This window comes from Ctenopharyngodon idella, chromosome 23 (genome assembly GCF_019924925.1).
Source record: "Ctenopharyngodon idella isolate HZGC_01 chromosome 23, HZGC01, whole genome shotgun sequence".
Classification (NCBI taxonomy): domain Eukaryota; kingdom Metazoa; phylum Chordata; class Actinopteri; order Cypriniformes; family Xenocyprididae; genus Ctenopharyngodon; species Ctenopharyngodon idella.
In genome coordinates, this window is record NC_067242.1 from 1,051,525 (window position 1) to 1,072,141 (window position 20,617).

A 20,617-nucleotide genomic window follows, 5' to 3' on the forward strand; every position below is an offset into this window, starting at 1 on the left:
CTTCGGCATTTCAGTTATGAACAATAAATGTGTCATAGATGCCTGACATTATGACAGATGACATTTATGATTCCCATGATTTCTGAAACATTGGGGAAATTAGTCAATGAGGAAACAATAAAATTTTCTAAAGGCAGAAAATAAGTTCTGGTGTGAATTAAACAGTCATCGGCGTGAGAATCTTCTGCTTGACCACATTCACCACTTGATGGTTGTGGTCACTTATCTTGCAAGCTTCCTTGCACAATGTGTTTTACACAAATGTATTGTTCCTGCTCATGTTTCACATGCTTGTTATAATGGACATTTCATTGTGATAATGCTGTTCGCTCCTCCTCTACAAAGCTCAAAGTCAGAGATCCTATTTCAAGGCATTTTATTAAAAAAGTGTTTGATTGATTTCACTTTTTGTAACTTTAGTGCACAACATCTGCAAAGTTACGATGCTCAAAGTTCAATGCAAAGAGAGATATTTTCTTTTACAGAAATCACTTTTTAAGGACTACAACAAACGGCTGGTAAGGACTACAACAAGCTTCTTCCCGGGTTGGTGACATCACTAGCCCCACAATTTACATAAACCCCACCCCTGAGAACACACAACAAAGGGGGCGGGGCCATGTTGGGCTGCTTTAGAGGAGAGGAAGAGTTGTTGTAGTAGAGTGTTGTTGCCGTCATTTTACGCCAGACTGCTTCACAAACGAGGGTCAATTCAACGCTGGATTTGCACAAAAGATTAACATCGATGAGTTGAATCAACATAAATTTATCCACTAACCATTCAGAAACGTCCAGTTTCATTCTAAAAGTTGTAACTTCTTCCTGAGTCTCTCCATCAGTGTCGACTCCGGTTTGAACAATGTAAGGCTGAACACCGTTACTGACGATCCTCATTTTGGCTGCGTGAGATTCTCCAGCTTTGTTGCTGTTGAGCGACCGAAGCGCGAGCTGTTAAAGCTCCGCCCTCTTCTGGAAAGGGGGCCGGGAGCAGCAGTTCATTTGCATTTAAAGGGACACACACAAAAACAGTGTGTTTTTTCTCACACCCAAATAGGGGCAAATTTGACAAGTTATAATTAATGATCTGTGGGGTATTTTGAGCTGAAACTTCACTGACACATTCTGGAGACACCAGAGACTTATATTACATCTCGTGAAAGGGGCATTATAGGTCTCCTTTAAGATCTAAAAAGTCTGTCTCACCCTGTCATGATGATTCTAATGGAGAAGTTCCTGCTAGAGTAATGAGATTTCCATCATATGTGGATCAATGAAATTTCAAAAGACAGGACCCAAGAACTAGAAATCCACTGCCTAGTTTTCAAAGATATCAAGATTTCATTTCGTTACAACTTAATCTTATACAGAAATTTGAGTTTAAATTACACACAATATTAAGCTGATGTGATGATCACTCAAAATAATGTTTGCATGGCTGTTTAAATAAATCAATGAATTAGAATTTTTAACTTGCAACCATGCATTTTTTTTTTTTTTTTTAAGTTGTGGTGACCTGAATTTCTTTTCAGAGTCTACACCACAAATACATGATTGGGATTTTTCTCTGGTCTTTTATTTTCATAATGCCGTGGCAGATCATCATGTTCTCCAGTGTTTCAGCACCTGTGCATGTTCCCAAGTGGGCGGATGATGAAAGATCTCGGATGTTCGTGCAAAAGATGGAAATTCAGTCCTGAGTACAGGTGACACATAACTGCAGATTTACTGAGATCTTACACACTTGTGTCCTCAGCCTTGTGTTCAGAGAACTGTGAGCGAGTGTTTTCTCAATGCGTTTGAGCAGCGGTCATCTGATGATGTCAGTCACCACGATAGCTCTGGGAAACTGTCTTTTTCTTAAGAACTGACATTCACTTCCTCTTTTGGTCAAAGTGGCTCAAACTAACCTACTTATGTTGTTTCACATATTACACATAGCATTGCAATAAGTGAAAATGGCAGGACTATAGGCTATAAAGTCTTGGAAACCAAAACAGCAACAGAACAAATGGTTAGTTTTAAATAGTCAAAAAATGAAAATTCTGTCATTTATTCACCCTCATATTGTTCCAAACCTGTGTGACTTTCTTCCTTCTGTGAAACATTAAATAGGATATTTTTGAAAAATCTGTTTTTTGTTACATTTTTTATGTATTCCTTATTAATAAAACTGAAAACAGTTGTATTTATAATAAGCTCCCTGCTGTCACAGAATCCTAGAGAGTAATCAGATTCATCTGATCTCATTACAGAATTATGTGTTTTCTGGAAGACGAGGGCTCCGATGAGTGATCGCCGTATTCTAGGTCACTTACGAGTGCTGTTCTTTTCCAAGTGTGCCACATAAGTCCTGAAAAGTGTAGCCAAAACGCTTCGATCGCCCCCAGGTGGCTGGATGCAGTATAGGTCATAAACCCCGCCCTCTTCATGCAATCTAATAGGACATGAGACAAACTAAACAATCAAATTACACTTCAAATACACTTTTTCCAAAGATGATTTCTGTCATTTTATGTAGTTTTCATCATGCTGATGTAAGTTTAAATGTTCGTGATTTTAAATAAGTTTTGTTTTAGTTAGTTATTTAATGCTATAAAAACAGGGGTGTGACGTCATGATTGACAGCTTCTCTGAGAGAAGTAATCACTGAGACACCAAAGGACTGTTTTCGGGAATTTTCGGGAGGAGATTGGAGCTTTAACTTTGATTTCTACATTTCCAGAACTGTTTATTTCACAACTGTTCTGCAGTAAACTGTACTAACTGATTCTGCAGGAGTGTGGCGAGACCTTGATACCGCGGCTCGACTTCACGCTCTCTACTGCGCAGACTCGGGTTTCAAGATGTCAACGCAATATTGGGACATTGGCGGCTTCACTTATCTGCAATGGAAGAGAGTGAAGGTGCGTCGTCCATATTTTTTACACTCTATGGTCGGAACAATCTAAAGTGAGCGATCACCAGCTACAGACCCCTGTGAACTTATTCAAGCTCTCTGTGACTTTCAGTGACTTTGGGAAGCAGAAATTTCATTGACATGGAAAAAAATCATTTCAACCATACATTACATACAGAAGAACAGCATTTATTTGAAAGAGAATTGTCTCACAAGGCGCCGTTCACTTGCAGAACACAAGCTTCTGGAGATAAGTCTGAAGTAGTGAGACAGTACATGCTGGAAGGCCTGCCAAGAGATCGTTGCAATAGTCCAGTCTGGATAGAACAAGCTTGACAAGGAGTTGTGTAGAATGCGGGATCATCTGGATGGAATGAGAGGTACATTTGTGTGTCTTCAGCATGTAACGATCGGCTTTATTGGTTGATGTTACATGAATTAAAAATGGGGTCAGATTATACAGTAAGAGAGTTTGGAGTGTTTAAACCATAGCAGTGGTAGGAAAAACCATGTTTCTGAATGACAGATCCTAGTGATTTCATGTAGATAGAGAAGAGAAGCGGTCCCAGCACTGAGCCCTGAGGTACCCCAGTAGCTAGATGTTGCAACTTAGACACCTCATCCCTCTACGACATCCTGAAGAACCTACCTGAGAGGCAGTTTCTGAGATGCCCTGCATCATGAGGGTTGACAAGAGGATCTGGTGGGTAACTGAGATGAGTACTGATGATTTGGAAGCTGTTCTTGCCAGTATCAGAGCTACAATAACCGAGAGCAGGGCAGTCTCAGTTGAGTGGCCACTTTCCGTATCGAAACCAAACTTTTGTATATAGATGGTTTCATTATTTGATTATCAAGAAATTGTACGACCAGGATATTAACTAGGCCATTCTGATGAAATCCTTCAGCAATATGATCACATTTATTATTATCATATAAAAATATACATGGGAAGTGTTACACACATACTTTAAGACAGACGGACGGACAGACAGCACACAGTAAGGCCCCTCCCACAATGCTACACAGCTGCCTAAGCCAAATAATACTGATTGAAACAAGGGCCCTTAATGTGGTGCAGACAGAAACACAACACGACAATACAACACATTCTGTAAAAACACTGTCAATCATGCAGGCATTAGCTTTAAAAATGACCTTATCATCAGAAACATCTCAAAATAGAACATTTTGCTTCTCTTATGAACATAAAGGTTTTGTTTTTGCAATACTTCATTTAAAAAAAAAAAAAAAAAATCTATACACATACATTTTTTTTTTTTATATATATATATATATAAATTTATAAGCAAGGCATATTGGGTTTACCACTTTACGGATAAGCAGTACGATTGTCATATTTGTTTACATGGCTGGGCTCCTCATTTTGTATTTTTTTAATTGATCGACATTAGAGGAACAATAAAATATTTCAAACAATATATCATATTTAAAAAACAACAACAACCTTTTCCTCAGGCCATTTGAAAACCGTGAAGCTTGTTTCTGCCACGGAATAAAAAAATAAAACAGGTAATTGCGACTTTTTAACTCACAATTCTGACTTTTTTCTCGTAATTGCACCTTTTAATTCACAATTCTGACTTTTTTCTTGCAATTGCGATTTTTTGACTCACAATCATGACTTTTTCATGCAATTGCGACTAACTCAATTCTTACTTTTTTCCACAACTGTGACTTTTTTATTCAGAATTCAGACTTTTTTCATGCAAGTGCGAATTTTGAACTCACAATTCTGCCATTTTTCTTGTAATTGTGAGTTTTTATCTCAATTCTGAGAAAGAGACATCTCAGTTCTGAGATATAATCTCACAAATATGAGAAAAAAGTCAGAACTGTGAGATAAAAAGTCGCAATCACCTTTAAATTTGTTCATTCCGTTGTGAAAACAGGCTTCCACAGAAAGCTGATATGTGCTTGAGTAATTGGGTCCGTGAGATATCTAAAAAGCAGCAATCGTCTGAACTCGACATCTGTCTCTAACGCTCCTGTTTCTTCTATTTCCTGTTTCTCTTGACCTTGCGAAACAGCTTCCTTTTGAGAAGGTCCTTAATAGTGAGAAGAACGTCCATCTGCTGATGCTGAATTTGATTGTCCTTGTCAGTTTGCAGCGTAATCGTCAGCGTCGACCGGAACAGTTTCCTGTCAGGTGACCTTGGAAGGTCAGAGGTCAAACAGGCGGTAGTGTTGCAAGGCAACGGGGGTTAGGAGGAAAAGGGGGTCCCTGTGAAGGACAGGAGGAGAGAGGAGAAGAAGACGCAGAGGGAGAGAGAGAGGGAGTCGGCCGCCGCGAAGGTGATGGTGGAGAGCTCGACCTCCGAGTGCAGGAAGGCAGACAGAGGCACGTGGGACACCAGCGTCGGGCTGCCGGAGTTGATGAGCGAGTCGATCTTCTCTGCCTCTTTACTGCAGGCTTCAATCTGCGGATACACAGGAGACCACAGCACACACATCTTTTAGTTCGACTGGGCAGAAATAGGGCATTAAGTCCTTGTAGACAGCTTTAATATTTTTAGGCAAATTGGAGGAACATCTGGAGCACATGATGCAAGCGCATGAAAGCCTGCGCCGGGGTGTGGAGGAGGGGAAAATACAGACGCTCACTAAAATACTAGTGTTGTGTGCTTGTAATGGACGGCTGAATGAGAACACTGGCTATTAGGGTTCATCCAGACAACTCTCAATTAAAAAAAAGAGAGTAGTAAGAGAGTGAATTCGGATACATTGGGATACTTTTTGAGATGACTAGGAAAAAAAAGTCCCAATTATCCTGAATTAACCTCTATAGGTTATTGGCCAAATTAGAGATTTTTTTATGTTAGAAAATGTTATATTGGTTGATATTAAGTATTCATTTGTTTATGCTTATTTATTTATGCTTATTTCACATTTTTGTACTTTAAAAACTAATAATTAATAACACTGTTCAATGTAATCTTTAGCAAACTTCAAAATGAATATCCATTTTTCATACTGTACATTATAATGTTGTGGTGCATAAATTTACATTAGCATTTAGTTTTTTATTTTAAAAATTATATTAATATCTTATTTATTAAATTAAAAATATTATTGCATTATTTAAACAGTTAAATTATTTTTTATTCTTTAATTTATTTTGAAAAAATAATATAGAATCAGCTAATTATAGGTTATCCGCAGGGCCTAAAATAAATATATAATAAGTAAAGATCGGTGTCAATCGCCAGTTGACCAGTAACATTTTTATGAATTCTAACAATGCAATGTTATGAGAACATTAAAAAACATGGACATCGCTTAGGACAGTTGATGGGTCAGTTCCGCATCATCACGAAAGTTAAACCCTTGACAATTGGAATATTCAAGCGCAAGTAGATGCAGAAGGGAACTAAATTCAGTATTTGCGCCCTGTCTGAGATTTCTGGGCGTGCTTTAAAATGCCTGTGTTGGTGAGTATTTTCATAAACATAGTCAGTTATGTCTGAACAGTTGAGAAATAAAACGCATGTATCAGTATATTGGATCTGTGCATCAGCTCTTAAAGTGACAGCAGCCTAATATTCCTGCTGCCGTCTGTGTCATTGATGTTAATCAAACAACAAAAGACAAAGAAAAATCATTCACTGCTCTTGACCGAATAACTTTTGTAACTTTAATAAGGATTAAACTATATTTAATTTATCCAGTGAAGACTGTTTTACATTTGATTACTTTATTAGATTTCTGTACCAGTTTCATGCTTTGTAAAAATTATTTATGGCCGGTAAATTTTCTTAATGGCCATTGGCAGGTGTGGCAAAAAGTTAGTTTAATTAAAATACATTTTAATATTGTTGCAGCCCTTATTTTCACATTTATAGTAAATACAGCAAGATAGAGTGTGTAAAATGGAATATATTAATATTAATTGCTAGTTTTGGGATTTTTTAACGCAACTCACAATTCTGACTTTTTCTCGCAATTGCGACTTTTTAACTTACAGTTTTGGCTTTTTTCTCATAATTCCGACTTTAACGCACAATTCTGACTTTTTTTTTGCAATTGCGACTTTTTAACTCACAATTCTGACTTTTTTCTCACAATTGCGATTAACTAAATTCAGATTTTTTCTTGCAGTTGCAACTTTCTCACAATTCTAACATTTTTCTTGCAATTGCGATTTTTTTTAACACACAAATCTGACTTTTCTTGCAATTGCGACTTTTTAACTCACAATTCTGACTTTTTTCTCACAATTGTGACTTTTTAACTCACAATTCTGACTTTTCCTGCAATTGCGACTTCTAACACAATTCTGACTTTTTTCTCACAATTGTGACTTTTTAACTCACAATTCTGACTTTTCCTGCAATTGCGACTTCTTCTAACACAATTCTGACTTTTTTCTCACAATTGCAACTTTTAAACACCTAATTCTGACGTTTTTTCTTGCAATTGCGACTTTTTAAGTCACGATTCTGACTTTTTCACGCAATTGCGAGTTTTTAACTCACAATTCTGACTTCTTTCTCGCAATTGCGACTTTTTAACGCACAATTCTGACTTTTTTTTGCAATTACGACTTTTTAACTCACAATTCTGACTTTTTTCTCACAATTGCGATTAACTAAATTCAGATTTTTTCTTGCAGTTGCAACTTTCTCACATTTTCTTGCAATTGCGATTTTTTTAACACACAAATCTGACTTTTCTCGCAATTGTGACTTTTTAACGCACAATTCTGACTTTTTTTTGCAATTACAACTTTTTAACTCACAATTCTGGCTTTTTTCTCACAATTGCGATTAACTAAATTCAGATTTTTTTCTTGCAATCACAACTTTCTCACAATTCTGACTTTTTCATGCAATTGCGACTTTTTAACTCACAATTCTGACTTTTTTTTCTCACAATTGCGACTTTAACTCACAATTCTGACTTTTTTTTCTCACAATTGCGACTTTAACTCATAATTCTGACTTTTTTCTCACAATTGCGACTTTTTAACTCACAATTCTGACTTTTTTTTTCTCACAATTGCGACTTTTTAACTCACAATTCTAACTTTTTTTTCTCACAATTGCGACTTTAACTCACAATTCTGACTTTTCCTGCAATTGCGACTTTTTCTAACTCACAATTCTGACTTTTTTCTCACAATTGCGACTTTTTAACTCACAATTCTGACTTTTTTCTCAGAATTGCTTTTTTTTGACTATTAATATTAATGGCTAGTTTTGGGATAGCCCTGGATGCTGATTGGTCACTGTGCACTACATAGAAGTAACCATATAGTCAGCACAACCTCTCTTCCTACGCTGCTCAATTTCAGTGCGATACTACATTGAGATATATCTAAGATGACTTCTGACAGCCCATCATTCAGCACACACAGAAAGACTGCGAAGACAAAAGCTGCGTGATCAGTTGTGATGGTCACACACACCTGCAGTGGCGTCGGCTGCTGATCCACCGGCACGATGAGGATGATGATCTCGGAGTCGATGCTCAGATAGCCGAAGATGTCGCACTGAGGAACAGAGATGTGCAGCCGCAGGATCTTCAGGATGTCATGCAGCGTCACCGGCTGATTGCGGTTCAGCTGAAACACACACACACACACACACATGCAGTGTCAACATCAACACAAATACAGACTAAATATAAATATGCATTTATCTCTTAGCACATAAACACCTTGAAAATAAAGATGCAACTATTACCCACAGTAGGGTAAATTTCATACAGTTTGTTGTTTGTACACTGATCCTATTCATCCTACTGATAATATGTTTTTGGAGGGAGGCCAGAACCCAAATAATAACATTCACTGATAAAAGTTAATAAAAGCAAATATAACACAACGCTTAAAGAGCATAAATATACTCAGAGGTTTGGAGTTTGTGATGTAAACCATGTTGTTAAGAAGAAATTAATGTGCATGTGGTGCATTTCATCCTCCAATAACACACGTAAATGATCAATACTGCCCCCTGCTGACTGACTGATGTCACTGCAACTGAAATCACTTTAAAACACCAGAGGAGATGGAGTGACACGTTTACCTTGGCAAAGATGTTCATCTGCGCTTTGTTCCAGAGGATCTGCAGCATTCCTGCACACACCGGACAGCAGGCGCCTGCAAAGAGTTAACAGAGATTATTACGGATTTATTTCACTTCATTTATTCCGTTTTAGTTTCTCACACAAATGAGATGTAAACTGACAATCCAAAGGTTTGAGATGAGGTGTTTACAGTGAAGCGGCACTGACCCGGTGGAGTGACGGGACGGCAGCCGTCAGTGGACAGAGGAGCACACGGTACGGCGTTACAGCCTGAGTCAGACGTGAACTCCGACACGGCCCCGACCGCATGACAGCGGCCCTGATAGTCCACGGCCACGCGGTCCGAGAAGGCTTCGCACACCGTACTGTAGGTCTCTCCGTTGTGGCCGCACACTTCTCTGGACCTCCTGCAGGCGTCCTGCAACACACACACACACGTCAGATTCATCTGACACAACACTGCTGTATGATGACACTTGAAGATTTCAGAGGTTAAATATCAATTTTACAAAAACTCATCTTATATTGTCTTAATATTCAATATTATTGATTTGACTGTACTGAGCTGGACGGAGACATCAATGTTTTCTGCAGAACTGCTTACACTGGGTTAAAAACAAGCCAAGTTGGGTTCAACAAATGGACAAACCCAGTGATTGGGTTGTTTTAACCCAGCGGTTGGGTTAAATGTTTGCTCAACCTGCTGGGTAGTTTTATTTAACTCAACTATTGCTTAAAAATTACTGTATTGTTGCTCAAAAATGAACCCAAAATGTGCTGGAAATTAACATTTATTAATATGTTTAAAGGTAAATATTTTTAGTCAGTTTTGACTGTATATATGTTTCAGCACTTTAATTAGTTTAATTAACTGTAACATGTCTCTCTCATCTGTCATAATTCTATGATTATCGCAAATTAATATTGCATTTATTTATTAAGTATTATTAAGTAGTCGGTAATCAGCTGGTCGTCCTGATCACCTTTTTGAAGGGAGCAAAGCATGAACTAATAAATATATATGTGAAGATCATTTTTCACTGCTGTTACAAAAACAAAGAGTAATAAACGAGTTTATCACCAGCTTTAGTACGCAGGCAGTCACAGCCTGTCTCAAAGTGCATACTATCCATCCTAAATAGTATGTGACATCAGTAATATTCAGTACTAGCATGCACATTGGGATGCAGGGACAGTCTTCAGCGCATCTGCGCCCCCTGCTGGCCATCTGTGACCGTTACTGTGATCACTGCTGGTACTGTTACACTACATGTGATGATATACTGTACTACTGACCACATTGGTCTTGTTCGTACCATCAGCGAAATGTTCAAGAAACAGTAACTAGCAAATGCAATATATGTTATAAATGGATATATAAGCTCAGACTTCTGTTAAGAGTGGACTTTACTTCTTTCAAATTCAATTTTAATACGACTTGAGAAATAATAAATGCCACATAAGCTTTAACAGGTCACACCATATCAGAGTCATACACCACATCATACAAAACACATGCGACCTCCTCCGCCGGCGTCAGTCAACATGAAATGACATTTCACTTCAAGAGTGTTGCGTATTTTTGACCGTGCAGTGAAAAGATGACACATTATGGAAGTAATTAACATTAAAATTAAATCAACAGCCTACATGTCATGTTAGTTTTAAAAGCTAACAGGGAATGTTCTCAGAACGTAACATCGTTCAAAGTGATCTGGTCTTTAATAATGTTCTCAAAACGTCATTTATACATCGATCATGGAACGTTTTTTTCTGAAACATTTTAGTTGGATGATTGTTTAACATTTTTAAATGTTGCTACTTGTTCAGACGTTGCTACTTGTTCCCATGTTTGCACAATGGATTGTTTCCCTAACGCTGGCACAACCAATAAAAAACGTTTTTAGGACATTTAAAAAACTGAAACGTTTTGAATGTTCACAGAATTTAATGGTAATGTTATAAACGTAATAAACGTTCATAGAAGGTTTTGCAAAATTACGAAGAATGAAAATGTACAAGCAAGATTTTGTGAATTTGCCACCGAAACATAAAATAGTTATGAATTTTCATGAGAGTGTTGGTCTTTTTTTTTTCAACTTTAACCCTGTAAAGCCTGACATGAAATAACAGTCAGAAAAATATATATTTTTGAAATGGAACAAGTTATTTAAAAAAAAAAAAAAAAAAAAAAGCTTAAAAAAAAAACATATTGCATACATTACCGGTCAAAAGTTTAGAAACATTACTATTTTTAATGTTTTTCAAAGAAGCCTCTTGATCAAAAATACAGAAATAAAAACAGTAATATTGTGAAGTATTATTACAATCTAAAATATTGGTTTTCTATTATAATATACTTTAAAATATAATTTATATCCTGTGATCAAAGCTGAATTTTCAGCATCATTACTCCAGTCTTCAGTGTCACATGATCCTTCAGAAATCATTCTAATATGATGATTTGATGATCAAGAAACATTTATGATTATTATCAATGTTGGAAACAGTTGTGCTGCTTAATACTTTTTTTATAACCTGTACTTTTTTCAGGATTCTTTCATGAATAAAAAGTTCATTTCTATTTTATATAAATGCTGTTCTTTTTAACTTTTTATTCATCAAATCCTCCCCAAATTCATGAATCCTGAAAAATCTATCACAGTATCCAAAAAATATTAAGCAGCACAACTGTTTCCCACTTTGATAATAACTGATCATCAAATCATCATTATAGAATGATTTCTGAAGGATCATGTGACACTGAAGACTGGAGTAATGATGCTGAAAATTCAGCTTTGATCACAGGAATAAATTAAAGTAAATAAAGTATATTAAAATAGAAAACCATAATTTTAAATTGTAATAATATTTCACAATATTACTGGGTTTTTTTTTTCTGTACTTTTGATCAAATAAATGCAGGCTTGATGAGCAGAAGCGACTTCTTTCAAAAACGTCATTTGTTGAGTATCATATTTGATACATTTATGACTCATTTAGTCTGATATAGTGTGAATAAGGAGGAAAAACTGCTCAATTTTTTTCAGAGGCTCAAACTGAGCAAAAATATGCTGTTTGCTGCAGATTCTGATATTTATATGGAATTCTGATGCTTGTAATGTAAATCAACGAGATCTTTATAACAGTATAAAATGCATATAAATACCAATATCTGTCAATAATGTCTTAGTAAGATGATATTTAAATGCTTAGTTTTATGATCAAATCTCTGTAGTTTTAAAACATATAATGCAATGATTGAGAGATGAACGAATAAACCTGATGATCATATTTGATACTCATGATTTTTCTAAATAAATGATGTCTGGATAATAATCAAGTAAACCTGCTTCAGTCCAGATGAAATATTACTAACAATATCAAAGTTATTCTTGCGTTTACTTGATAAAAATCAGTGCAGATTTTCCAGCAGAAAGACGCGAGCTGAAGGAGGACATTTGTACAGTTATACTAAAAGACTTTTACTTTATAAAAAGAGTCAAACTATCAGTCAGACAGAAGGACTGGAGGAGATTGTGTGCGACAGGTTCATCAGATCAGGCATTAGAAATGTGCGTCTCAAATATGAAACAGTAGCTTTATAGAGTTAAAGTCATTTGTATCTGATCACCTGACAGTGTCCGCTGTACGCCAGGCTCTTGCTCCGCAGCTGCAGCAGACACAGGTTGGCGTGCTCCATGTTCTCTGTGTCACAAACCGGATCCAGCTGGTTCTGGTCACAGCCGGACGGGCGGGTCACACACTCGTACTGTGGGCAGGGATAGTCCGACAGGTCCGTCAAACACACCTGACGCTTGGGGATACACCTGTGAACAAACGAAACATTTACTGTCATTCTGCTCCTGCTCTTCATTTTATTACTAACAAAAATATGTTCTAAGAACGATTTGCTAACGTTCCCATTACGTTATGAAAACGTTCTCTGAATGTTCGAAACATCAGTTTTTCAAATGTTTGTTTTTTTCTTGGTTTTGCAAATGTTTCATTCTTCAAACGTTACTTTTGAACGTTCTGAAACATTCAAAAAACGTTTCAGAAAAAAACATTCCATGAACGATGTATTAATAATGTTTTTGTGCTAACGTTTTGGGAACGTTATTAAAGTGCAGATAACTTCAGTGTTACTGGAAGAATGTTTCTTTATAACCTTGCCAGAACGTTCTGAGAATGTTAGCTGGGGTTATGTAACACTTAGGCTGAAGTTATTTGCTTTATTTGTTTTATGAATCCACCGTGCAAAAGTCAAGATTACAGTTGACACAAATAACACAGATCCGCATAAATCTCTTCCAGGGCAGGCGCAGCAGATCCTGTCGTTCGCTGAAGTGAGCTCTGCGTCATGAAAGCACCTCAGTCAGATGTTTAACATCAAGGGTTCGCCATTTTATCATCTTGTTTACAAAAGAACAAACATTTCCTTTGAAAAGCGGGCCAAGCAGATGTTACGCAACATGTGTTACATAAGACAGATGTGGAAAGACCTCGAACAGACCTCTGTGGAGACCCTGAAAATGATCAATCTGTGAATTTAAAAGATGCTTTCTAGATATCTTCAGAGACGAAAATGATCATATTACCTCAAAATATCATTATTACTTTTATTAATCATTCACAACAATTATTTCAGTTGTACAAATTAATACACTGTTATTTTTAACACAGTGTTCCTTACTTTAAAAGTCATTTTGTGTTTTTATTTTTTTTAAACATGTCTATATAGTTTTTTATAAATCGTTCTGTTATATTAATCAATTTTAGTTATTTTAGTACATTAAGGTAAACTAAATGAAAACTAGCTGAAATAAAATGTTTATATTTTATTTCATTTCATGTTTATTTTATTCTAGTTTTAGTGTTAGTTGAAAATTGCAACAATTTAGTTGCAATTAACCCTGATTTTTTTTTTTATTTCTTATTATTACACTTTAATATTATTATCATTATTATTTATTAAACATTGGAGTATTTACATTAATCTATATTTTAATTATTTTAATGTATTCTTATTAAACTGTAGTATCAATGATTATTATTTATTAAACATTTGTGTCTTTTATCATATTGTTTATGTTAATTTCCAGTAATACAGGATATTTGCAGGAAAAGTTTATTCAAATACTTTATTATTAATAACTAATGTTTTAATTTTATTATTAATAACACATTGATTAATACATTTTAGAATTTTTATTTTGTGATTTATTTTTTTCTTTACATGTATTAAATTAAACTGGCATTTTGTATAATTTTGCTTATATTAATTTATTTATATTATTGCAGCAATTTATGAATATTAAACCTTATTATTACAGTTATTAATGATTTAAATATATTGTAATTTTATTATCATTAATAGTTATTCGATTAATAAATTATTAGATACATTAATCTATATTTTTGATTATTTTTAATGTATTCTTATTAAACTGTAGCATCAACGTTTATTATTTATTAAACATTTGTGTCTTTTATCATATTGATTTTGTTAATTTCCAGTAATACAGCATGTTGCAGGAAAAGTTTATTCAAATACTTTATTATTAATAACTAATGTTTTAATTATATTATTAATAACACACTGATTAAAAAATTTCAGAATTTTTATTTTATGATTTAATTTTTTTACATGTATTAAATTAAACTGGCATTTTGTATAATTTTGCTTATATTAATTTATTTATATTCATGAGGCAATTTGGAGAAATATATTATTTTATTTTATTTACAGTTTAATTGCTAATGTTCATTGACTAATAAGTTTTTTTTATTTCTACTTATTAAACTGTACTATTATCAGTTATTATTATTATTTATGAAACTTGTCTTTTATCATATCAGCCCTGTTCAAATCACTTTAATAACTGCATATTAATTAGATTAATCACGCTAATGGATTCAGAAAGCACATGTACAGTTTGCACTGAGCTGGATCAGAGGTGTAAGATGTGCTTCACACAAACACGGAGACACCTGAACAAACACGGATCTGAGCGGAAGCTGAGAGGGAAACAGAGCTGGAGTGAAAGCGTCTGAGCTCAAATCCCGTCCACAGTTTGAACTCACAGGTTCACGGCAGCAGAACGATGCTAATACTGCCGCTCAGTCCCGACAGAATAAAGTGTCTGCATGTGTCGTGACGTACCTCTGGCTCCTCGGGCAGGGGTTCGGCAGGCAGGGATCGATGCTTCTGCACGAGCCGAAAACAAACTGATTGTCTCTGAAGCCGACACAGCGTGCCACACACGCGCTGGGATACGTGCGTCCGTTACCGGCACACACCGGCACAAAATGATCCGCACAGCCGCAGGGAAGACCTGAGGAGCAAAGAGCAACACCAAATGACAACGTTGTGTATTATAATCATTTCATTTCAAGATCATGTTTTATTTACTTAAGATTTTAATAGTGTTATAACCATTTAAAGGCAACAAGTCTCTTCTGCTCAGCAAAGCTGCATTTATTTGATCAAAAATACAGTAAAAACAGTGAAATGTTATTCCAGTGTACTGTAAAACAGCTGTTTTCTGTGTGAATATACAGTCAATTGTGAAAACCATCATTTAAATAAAGACATTAATACTTTAATTCATCAGGGATGCATTAAATTGATCAATAATGTTATAAAAGATTCTGTTTCAAATAAATGCTGTTCTTTTGAACTTTTTATTCATCAAAGAATCCTGAAAAATAAAATGTATTTCCACAAAAATGTGAAGCTGTTTTCAGCATTGATAATAATCATGAATGTTTCTTGAGCATCAAATCATCATATTACAATGATTTCTGAAGGATCATGTGACACTGAAGACTGAAAATTCATCTTTATTCACATAGAAAACAGCTGTTTTACATTGGAATAATATTTCAGTTTTTATGTATTTTTGATCAAATAAATGCAGTCTTGGTGAGCAGAAGAGACTCTTTCAGAAATGTTAAAAAATGGTAGTGTATTTTAAAGTTTTATTTATCTACTTGATAATTTTACTGTATTTTGTCTCTGTTATCGTGTATAATTGTTATCATTATGAACTGTATTTGGACACACAGCACACACCTGTGAAGAGCCGGCGGTCCTCGTCGGAGCCGTCGGAGCGCAGACACTGGCGGGACGAGCAGACGCTTTCACCGGCGAAGCAGGAGCAGGGCTGGCAGTCGAGCCGGAACGACGAGCCGTGATCTGAAACATGAGATCAGAGACCTTCAGTGTGTGTGTGTGTGTGTGTGTGTGTGTGTGACAAAAGAATATAGCATAAGCAACTACACATTTTGTTTTCATATAAACAATAAAAATCTGTGTGAAATTAGTTCATCTTCTGGTGTAAAACGCATCGCTCCACAGCACTGTAAAACATCTGTCTCAAATAAAGCTTCAGAAGAGGAGTAAAAATAAACACGAGAGAAAAGCCAATAAACTCATTCAGGTTCAAACCAACAGCCGTAAAATGAGCAGTTCACAAACGAGAAACACTAATAAAAACAAGAAAGACCATTTTGAATATATATATATATATATATATATATATATATATATATACACACACACACACACACACACAATATATATATATATATAATCTTGATTTTTATTTAAAAAATATATTTCTTATTAATACATTTTAATATTATTTTTATCATTTTATCACATTGTTTATATTAATTAATTTATTATTGCAGCAATTTATGAATATTAAACATTATTATTAGTTATTAATGATTTTAAATATTGTAAATTTTACTTTTAATAATAGTTATTCGATTAATAAATTATTAGATACATTAATCAATATTTTTTATTATTTTTAATGTATTCTTATGAAACTGTAGCATCAATGTTTATTATTTATTAAACATTTGTGTCTTTTATCATATTGCTTATGTTCATTTATAGTAATACAGCATGTTGCAGGAAAAGTTTATTCAAATACTTTATTATTAATAACTAATGTTGACATTTTATTATTAATAACACATTGATTAATGAATTTAGACATTTTATTTTATGATGTATTAAATTAAACTTTGGCTTTTTTATCATTTTGCTTATAATATTTATTTATATTCATGTGGTAAGTTGGAGAAATATTTAATTTAATTTACAGTTTAATTGATAATATTTTAATTTTAACATTAAAAATTCATTGACCAATACATTTTTTTATTTCTACTTATTAAACTGTACTATTATCAGTTATTATTATTATTTATAAAACTTTGCCTCTTTTATCATAGTGTGTGTGTGTGTGTGTGTGTGTGTGTGTGTGTGTGTTGTTTTCTGTGTTTATAACATATATTGAGAAAACAGATTTCATGAATTTGTAAGTCATGCATCATCACACCAGTAGATGGCAGCGTCCACCTTTCCGTAGTCTCAGTTTTCTGCCTCATTGCTCTTGTGTCAAGCTTGCAATAATAATTAAATGGAAACAAACAAAAATTGTAGGTGTCTCTTACGTAAAATTATGATGTAAAATACATCAATTTTGAGATTGATACAGTAAAACCGATGCCATCGTTACTGTTCGTATCACTGTGTGTCCAGTGCTGAGATTCAGATATGATAATGAGCATTTGGTTTCTAACCAATCACAACAGACTAGGCTGAGCAGAGAAGCTCTCAGAGAGGCGGGGTTTAGAGAGACCGAATCCTTGATCGAAGCGTTTCAGACACTGAGAGAAAAGAGCTGATGCTGCAGTGGATATTATGAGAAAATGAAAGTGTTTTTGATCTTGGATGAATGTGAACCTGTTGTCAGAGAAAACAAAACAACATTAGGAAGCTCTAAAAGCCTCTTACTCTTGCGCTGTCCTGCGATGAGGCAGGTCTTGGTGGTGTCGAAGCATGGCATCTCAGCGCAGTTCTCCAGCCGGCCGCTCTGACCACAGGTGCAGACCTCGTAGCAGCCCACCTGTCCGCTCCTCGTGGGCACTTGGATACGGGCGTCCATGGGCACCAGGAACTCCGACGCTTCACCGAGTTTACAGCCTTTGAAACACACAGAAAACACATCTCTTAAATAAATAAATGACTAAAATTAATAAAAAAATAAAAAAATAAAAAATGAAATAAAATGTTGAGTTAAATAACAACGTTAAAATATATAACATTGTTATTCAAATAAAAATGAATAAATTAATTCAATAAAAAAATATTGATTTAAAAACAAATTAATTTAAATAAATATATGACTAAAATTAATTTAAAAAAAAACTCAAATGAATAAAATAAATGATAATATAAATAATGATTTAAATAATGTTAAAATATATAAAATTTGTATTAAAATACAAATAAATAAAAATGTTGATTTAAAAAAAAATGTTAAAATATATAAATGATATATAAATTAATGCTTTTGATTAAACAAATAAATGATTAAAATGAATAAAATACATTTAAAATAATTAATTCAATAAGTAAAATGTTGATTTAAATAATGTTAAAATATATAACAATGTTATTCAAATAAAATTAATAAAATAAATACATAAATATATTGATTTAAAAAAATATTTTAAAATATATAAATGAATGCTTTTTATTAAATAAATGACAAAATTGAATAAAATAAATAAAAAATAAATTAAATAAATAAGATGTTGATTTAAATAACAATGTTAAAATATATAACATAGTTATTCAAATAATATGAATAAAATAAATGAATTAATGCTTTTGATTAAATCAATAATTAAAATGAAATAAAAAATAATTAAATTAAATAAACATGTTGATTTAAATGACTAAATAAATAAAAAATACTAAAATAAAGAAATAAATAATGCATCTAACAGTACAGTACTATAGTGAGCAAAAAAATTCAATAAAGTAACAACAGAAAGAAAATTTTAATTTTTATAGTATGAATTTTGTCTTTATACATGAAAATAGAATTGTTTTATTTAATTCAAATTTTAGGATTGGGGTCCCTCCTGAAAACCCCCGTCTTAATAAATGCACACATGTGATCATCATTTCAGTTCATATGTGTTTACAGTACCGGGTACGCAGAAGAACGGCATGCAGTCTTGTCCGAGATGGCAGCCCTTCCTGTTGACCTCGCAGAGGTGATTGCTGGGACACGGGTTGGGGTTGCAGGGATGGATGACTTCTTCAATGATGTTGTCAAAGGGACTGGGAGCTGCAGACAGCAGTAAAGAGATCAGATCACACGGACACAATCAGACACGAGCGACGGCGGATCAGCGCTCACTCACTGAGGTATCTCTGCAGCGGGATGCAGCGCTCCGGATCGTCGGTGGGCGACAGCAGGTCGCAGATGCGCTCCGGCGTCTGTCCTTCATTGAAGCGCTTCCGGTCGCCACACTGGCTCAGGATATCCACACAGTCCGATCTGCACAGATATATATCATTCTTGTTTATTATGAAATATTGTAATTGATTTATCGGTGCACATCATTACTGTGTTAAATTCATGTTCCTGGTAATCTGGAATCAGAATACCTGTGTGACCCTTTATACCTCACAACTGAGCATTTACGGCTCTTCAAAGGCAGGATCATAATTCATCTCTGTGTCTGGAGTATGTTGGAACATCATGAAAGCACACCGGCGGTGTCACTCCTGATCACTAACACTTATTACCTGAATCATCTTGTGTACTTTAGTTGTAAATCGATGTATTTCTCCCGGTGTCAGAGGCACAGAACGTGGCCAGAGCTCTTCTCTGAGCGTCTGCCAAGCGTGAAACTGTCGTGACCTTTGCCCTCAGACAGAGGAGATGAAAGCGTGCTTCCTGTTGACTGTACACACCACACAGAGGCCTCACGCTCGCAGTGTTTCAGGACTGCTTTCAACTGCCACATGTCCATATGTGCCGTTCTCGTGAGAGGTTTGATGTCTTGCGGCGTCTTTTCCCATTCCAGACATGAATTTGTTGTTTCTGCTTCACCCACAGTGACAGAAACATTTGTACTGTTTTGTTTAGCAGCACATTGTAAGACACTTAACTAGAACACTACTGCGTGAGACTGATACGTCTGAATGACAGGAATAAAACACAAATCAACTGTGTGTATATATATATACTTAATTAATTTATATTTATAAAATACTAGTAGTAACAAACCGCATAATGTGTGTTTGATTCGCTAAAAAGAACCAGTTCATTAGAGTCATTTGTTCAGGAATCAGACTATAGTTTTTGTGTCATATGGTTCTGATTCAGTAAAAGAAGTGACTCGTTTGAATCATTTATTCAGGAATCAGGCTACGCTGGTTGCACTGTAAAGTTCTGATTGACTAAAAAGAACTGCTTCATTAGAATCATTTGTTTGGGAATTGGACAACAATCATCACGCTTTCTGTTTCATTCACTGGCTGTAGATTCACTAGTGTTGTACATGCGTGATTGAATACATTTTGTATTTCAGTATGATTTTTCCTCACTATTGGTGGAAGAATGCATGTGTGAGAGCTTTCTACAGCGGATGTGTGATATGTGTTTGATTCACTAAAAAGAACAGGCTCATTAGAGTCATTTGTTCAGTTTTGATTCAGTAAAAATAAGTGACTCATTAGAATCACCATTCAGGAATCAGACTACGCTGGTTGAACCATAGATATACATAATAAAGGTTAGATGTCTCGTCCGCGCTGCTGGCCAATGGAGGTCGACATCCACACCTGGC

At 34.8% G+C, this 20,617-nt stretch overlaps 1 protein-coding gene across 1 annotated transcript in view; it reads right to left on the reverse strand.

Annotated features, from left to right (window-relative positions):
- Nucleotides 1-3,796: 3,796 nt before the first annotated feature.
- reck (reversion-inducing-cysteine-rich protein with kazal motifs) overlaps nucleotides 3,797-20,617 on the reverse strand; it is a 55,678-nt gene continuing 38,857 nt past the window's right edge. The window contains exons 12-21 of the mRNA XM_051882883.1: nucleotides 19,184-19,320; nucleotides 18,967-19,107; nucleotides 17,763-17,951; nucleotides 16,023-16,145; nucleotides 15,111-15,282; nucleotides 12,579-12,774; nucleotides 9,152-9,362; nucleotides 8,944-9,017; nucleotides 8,325-8,480; nucleotides 3,797-5,337 (exon numbers count right to left, since the gene is read on the reverse strand). Coding sequence (XP_051738843.1) covers nucleotides 5,122-5,337; nucleotides 8,325-8,480; nucleotides 8,944-9,017; nucleotides 9,152-9,362; nucleotides 12,579-12,774; nucleotides 15,111-15,282; nucleotides 16,023-16,145; nucleotides 17,763-17,951; nucleotides 18,967-19,107; nucleotides 19,184-19,320 — 1,615 coding nt within the window. The 3' untranslated portion in view covers nucleotides 3,797-5,121. The remainder of the gene's footprint in view (nucleotides 5,338-8,324; nucleotides 8,481-8,943; nucleotides 9,018-9,151; nucleotides 9,363-12,578; nucleotides 12,775-15,110; nucleotides 15,283-16,022; nucleotides 16,146-17,762; nucleotides 17,952-18,966; nucleotides 19,108-19,183; nucleotides 19,321-20,617) is intronic.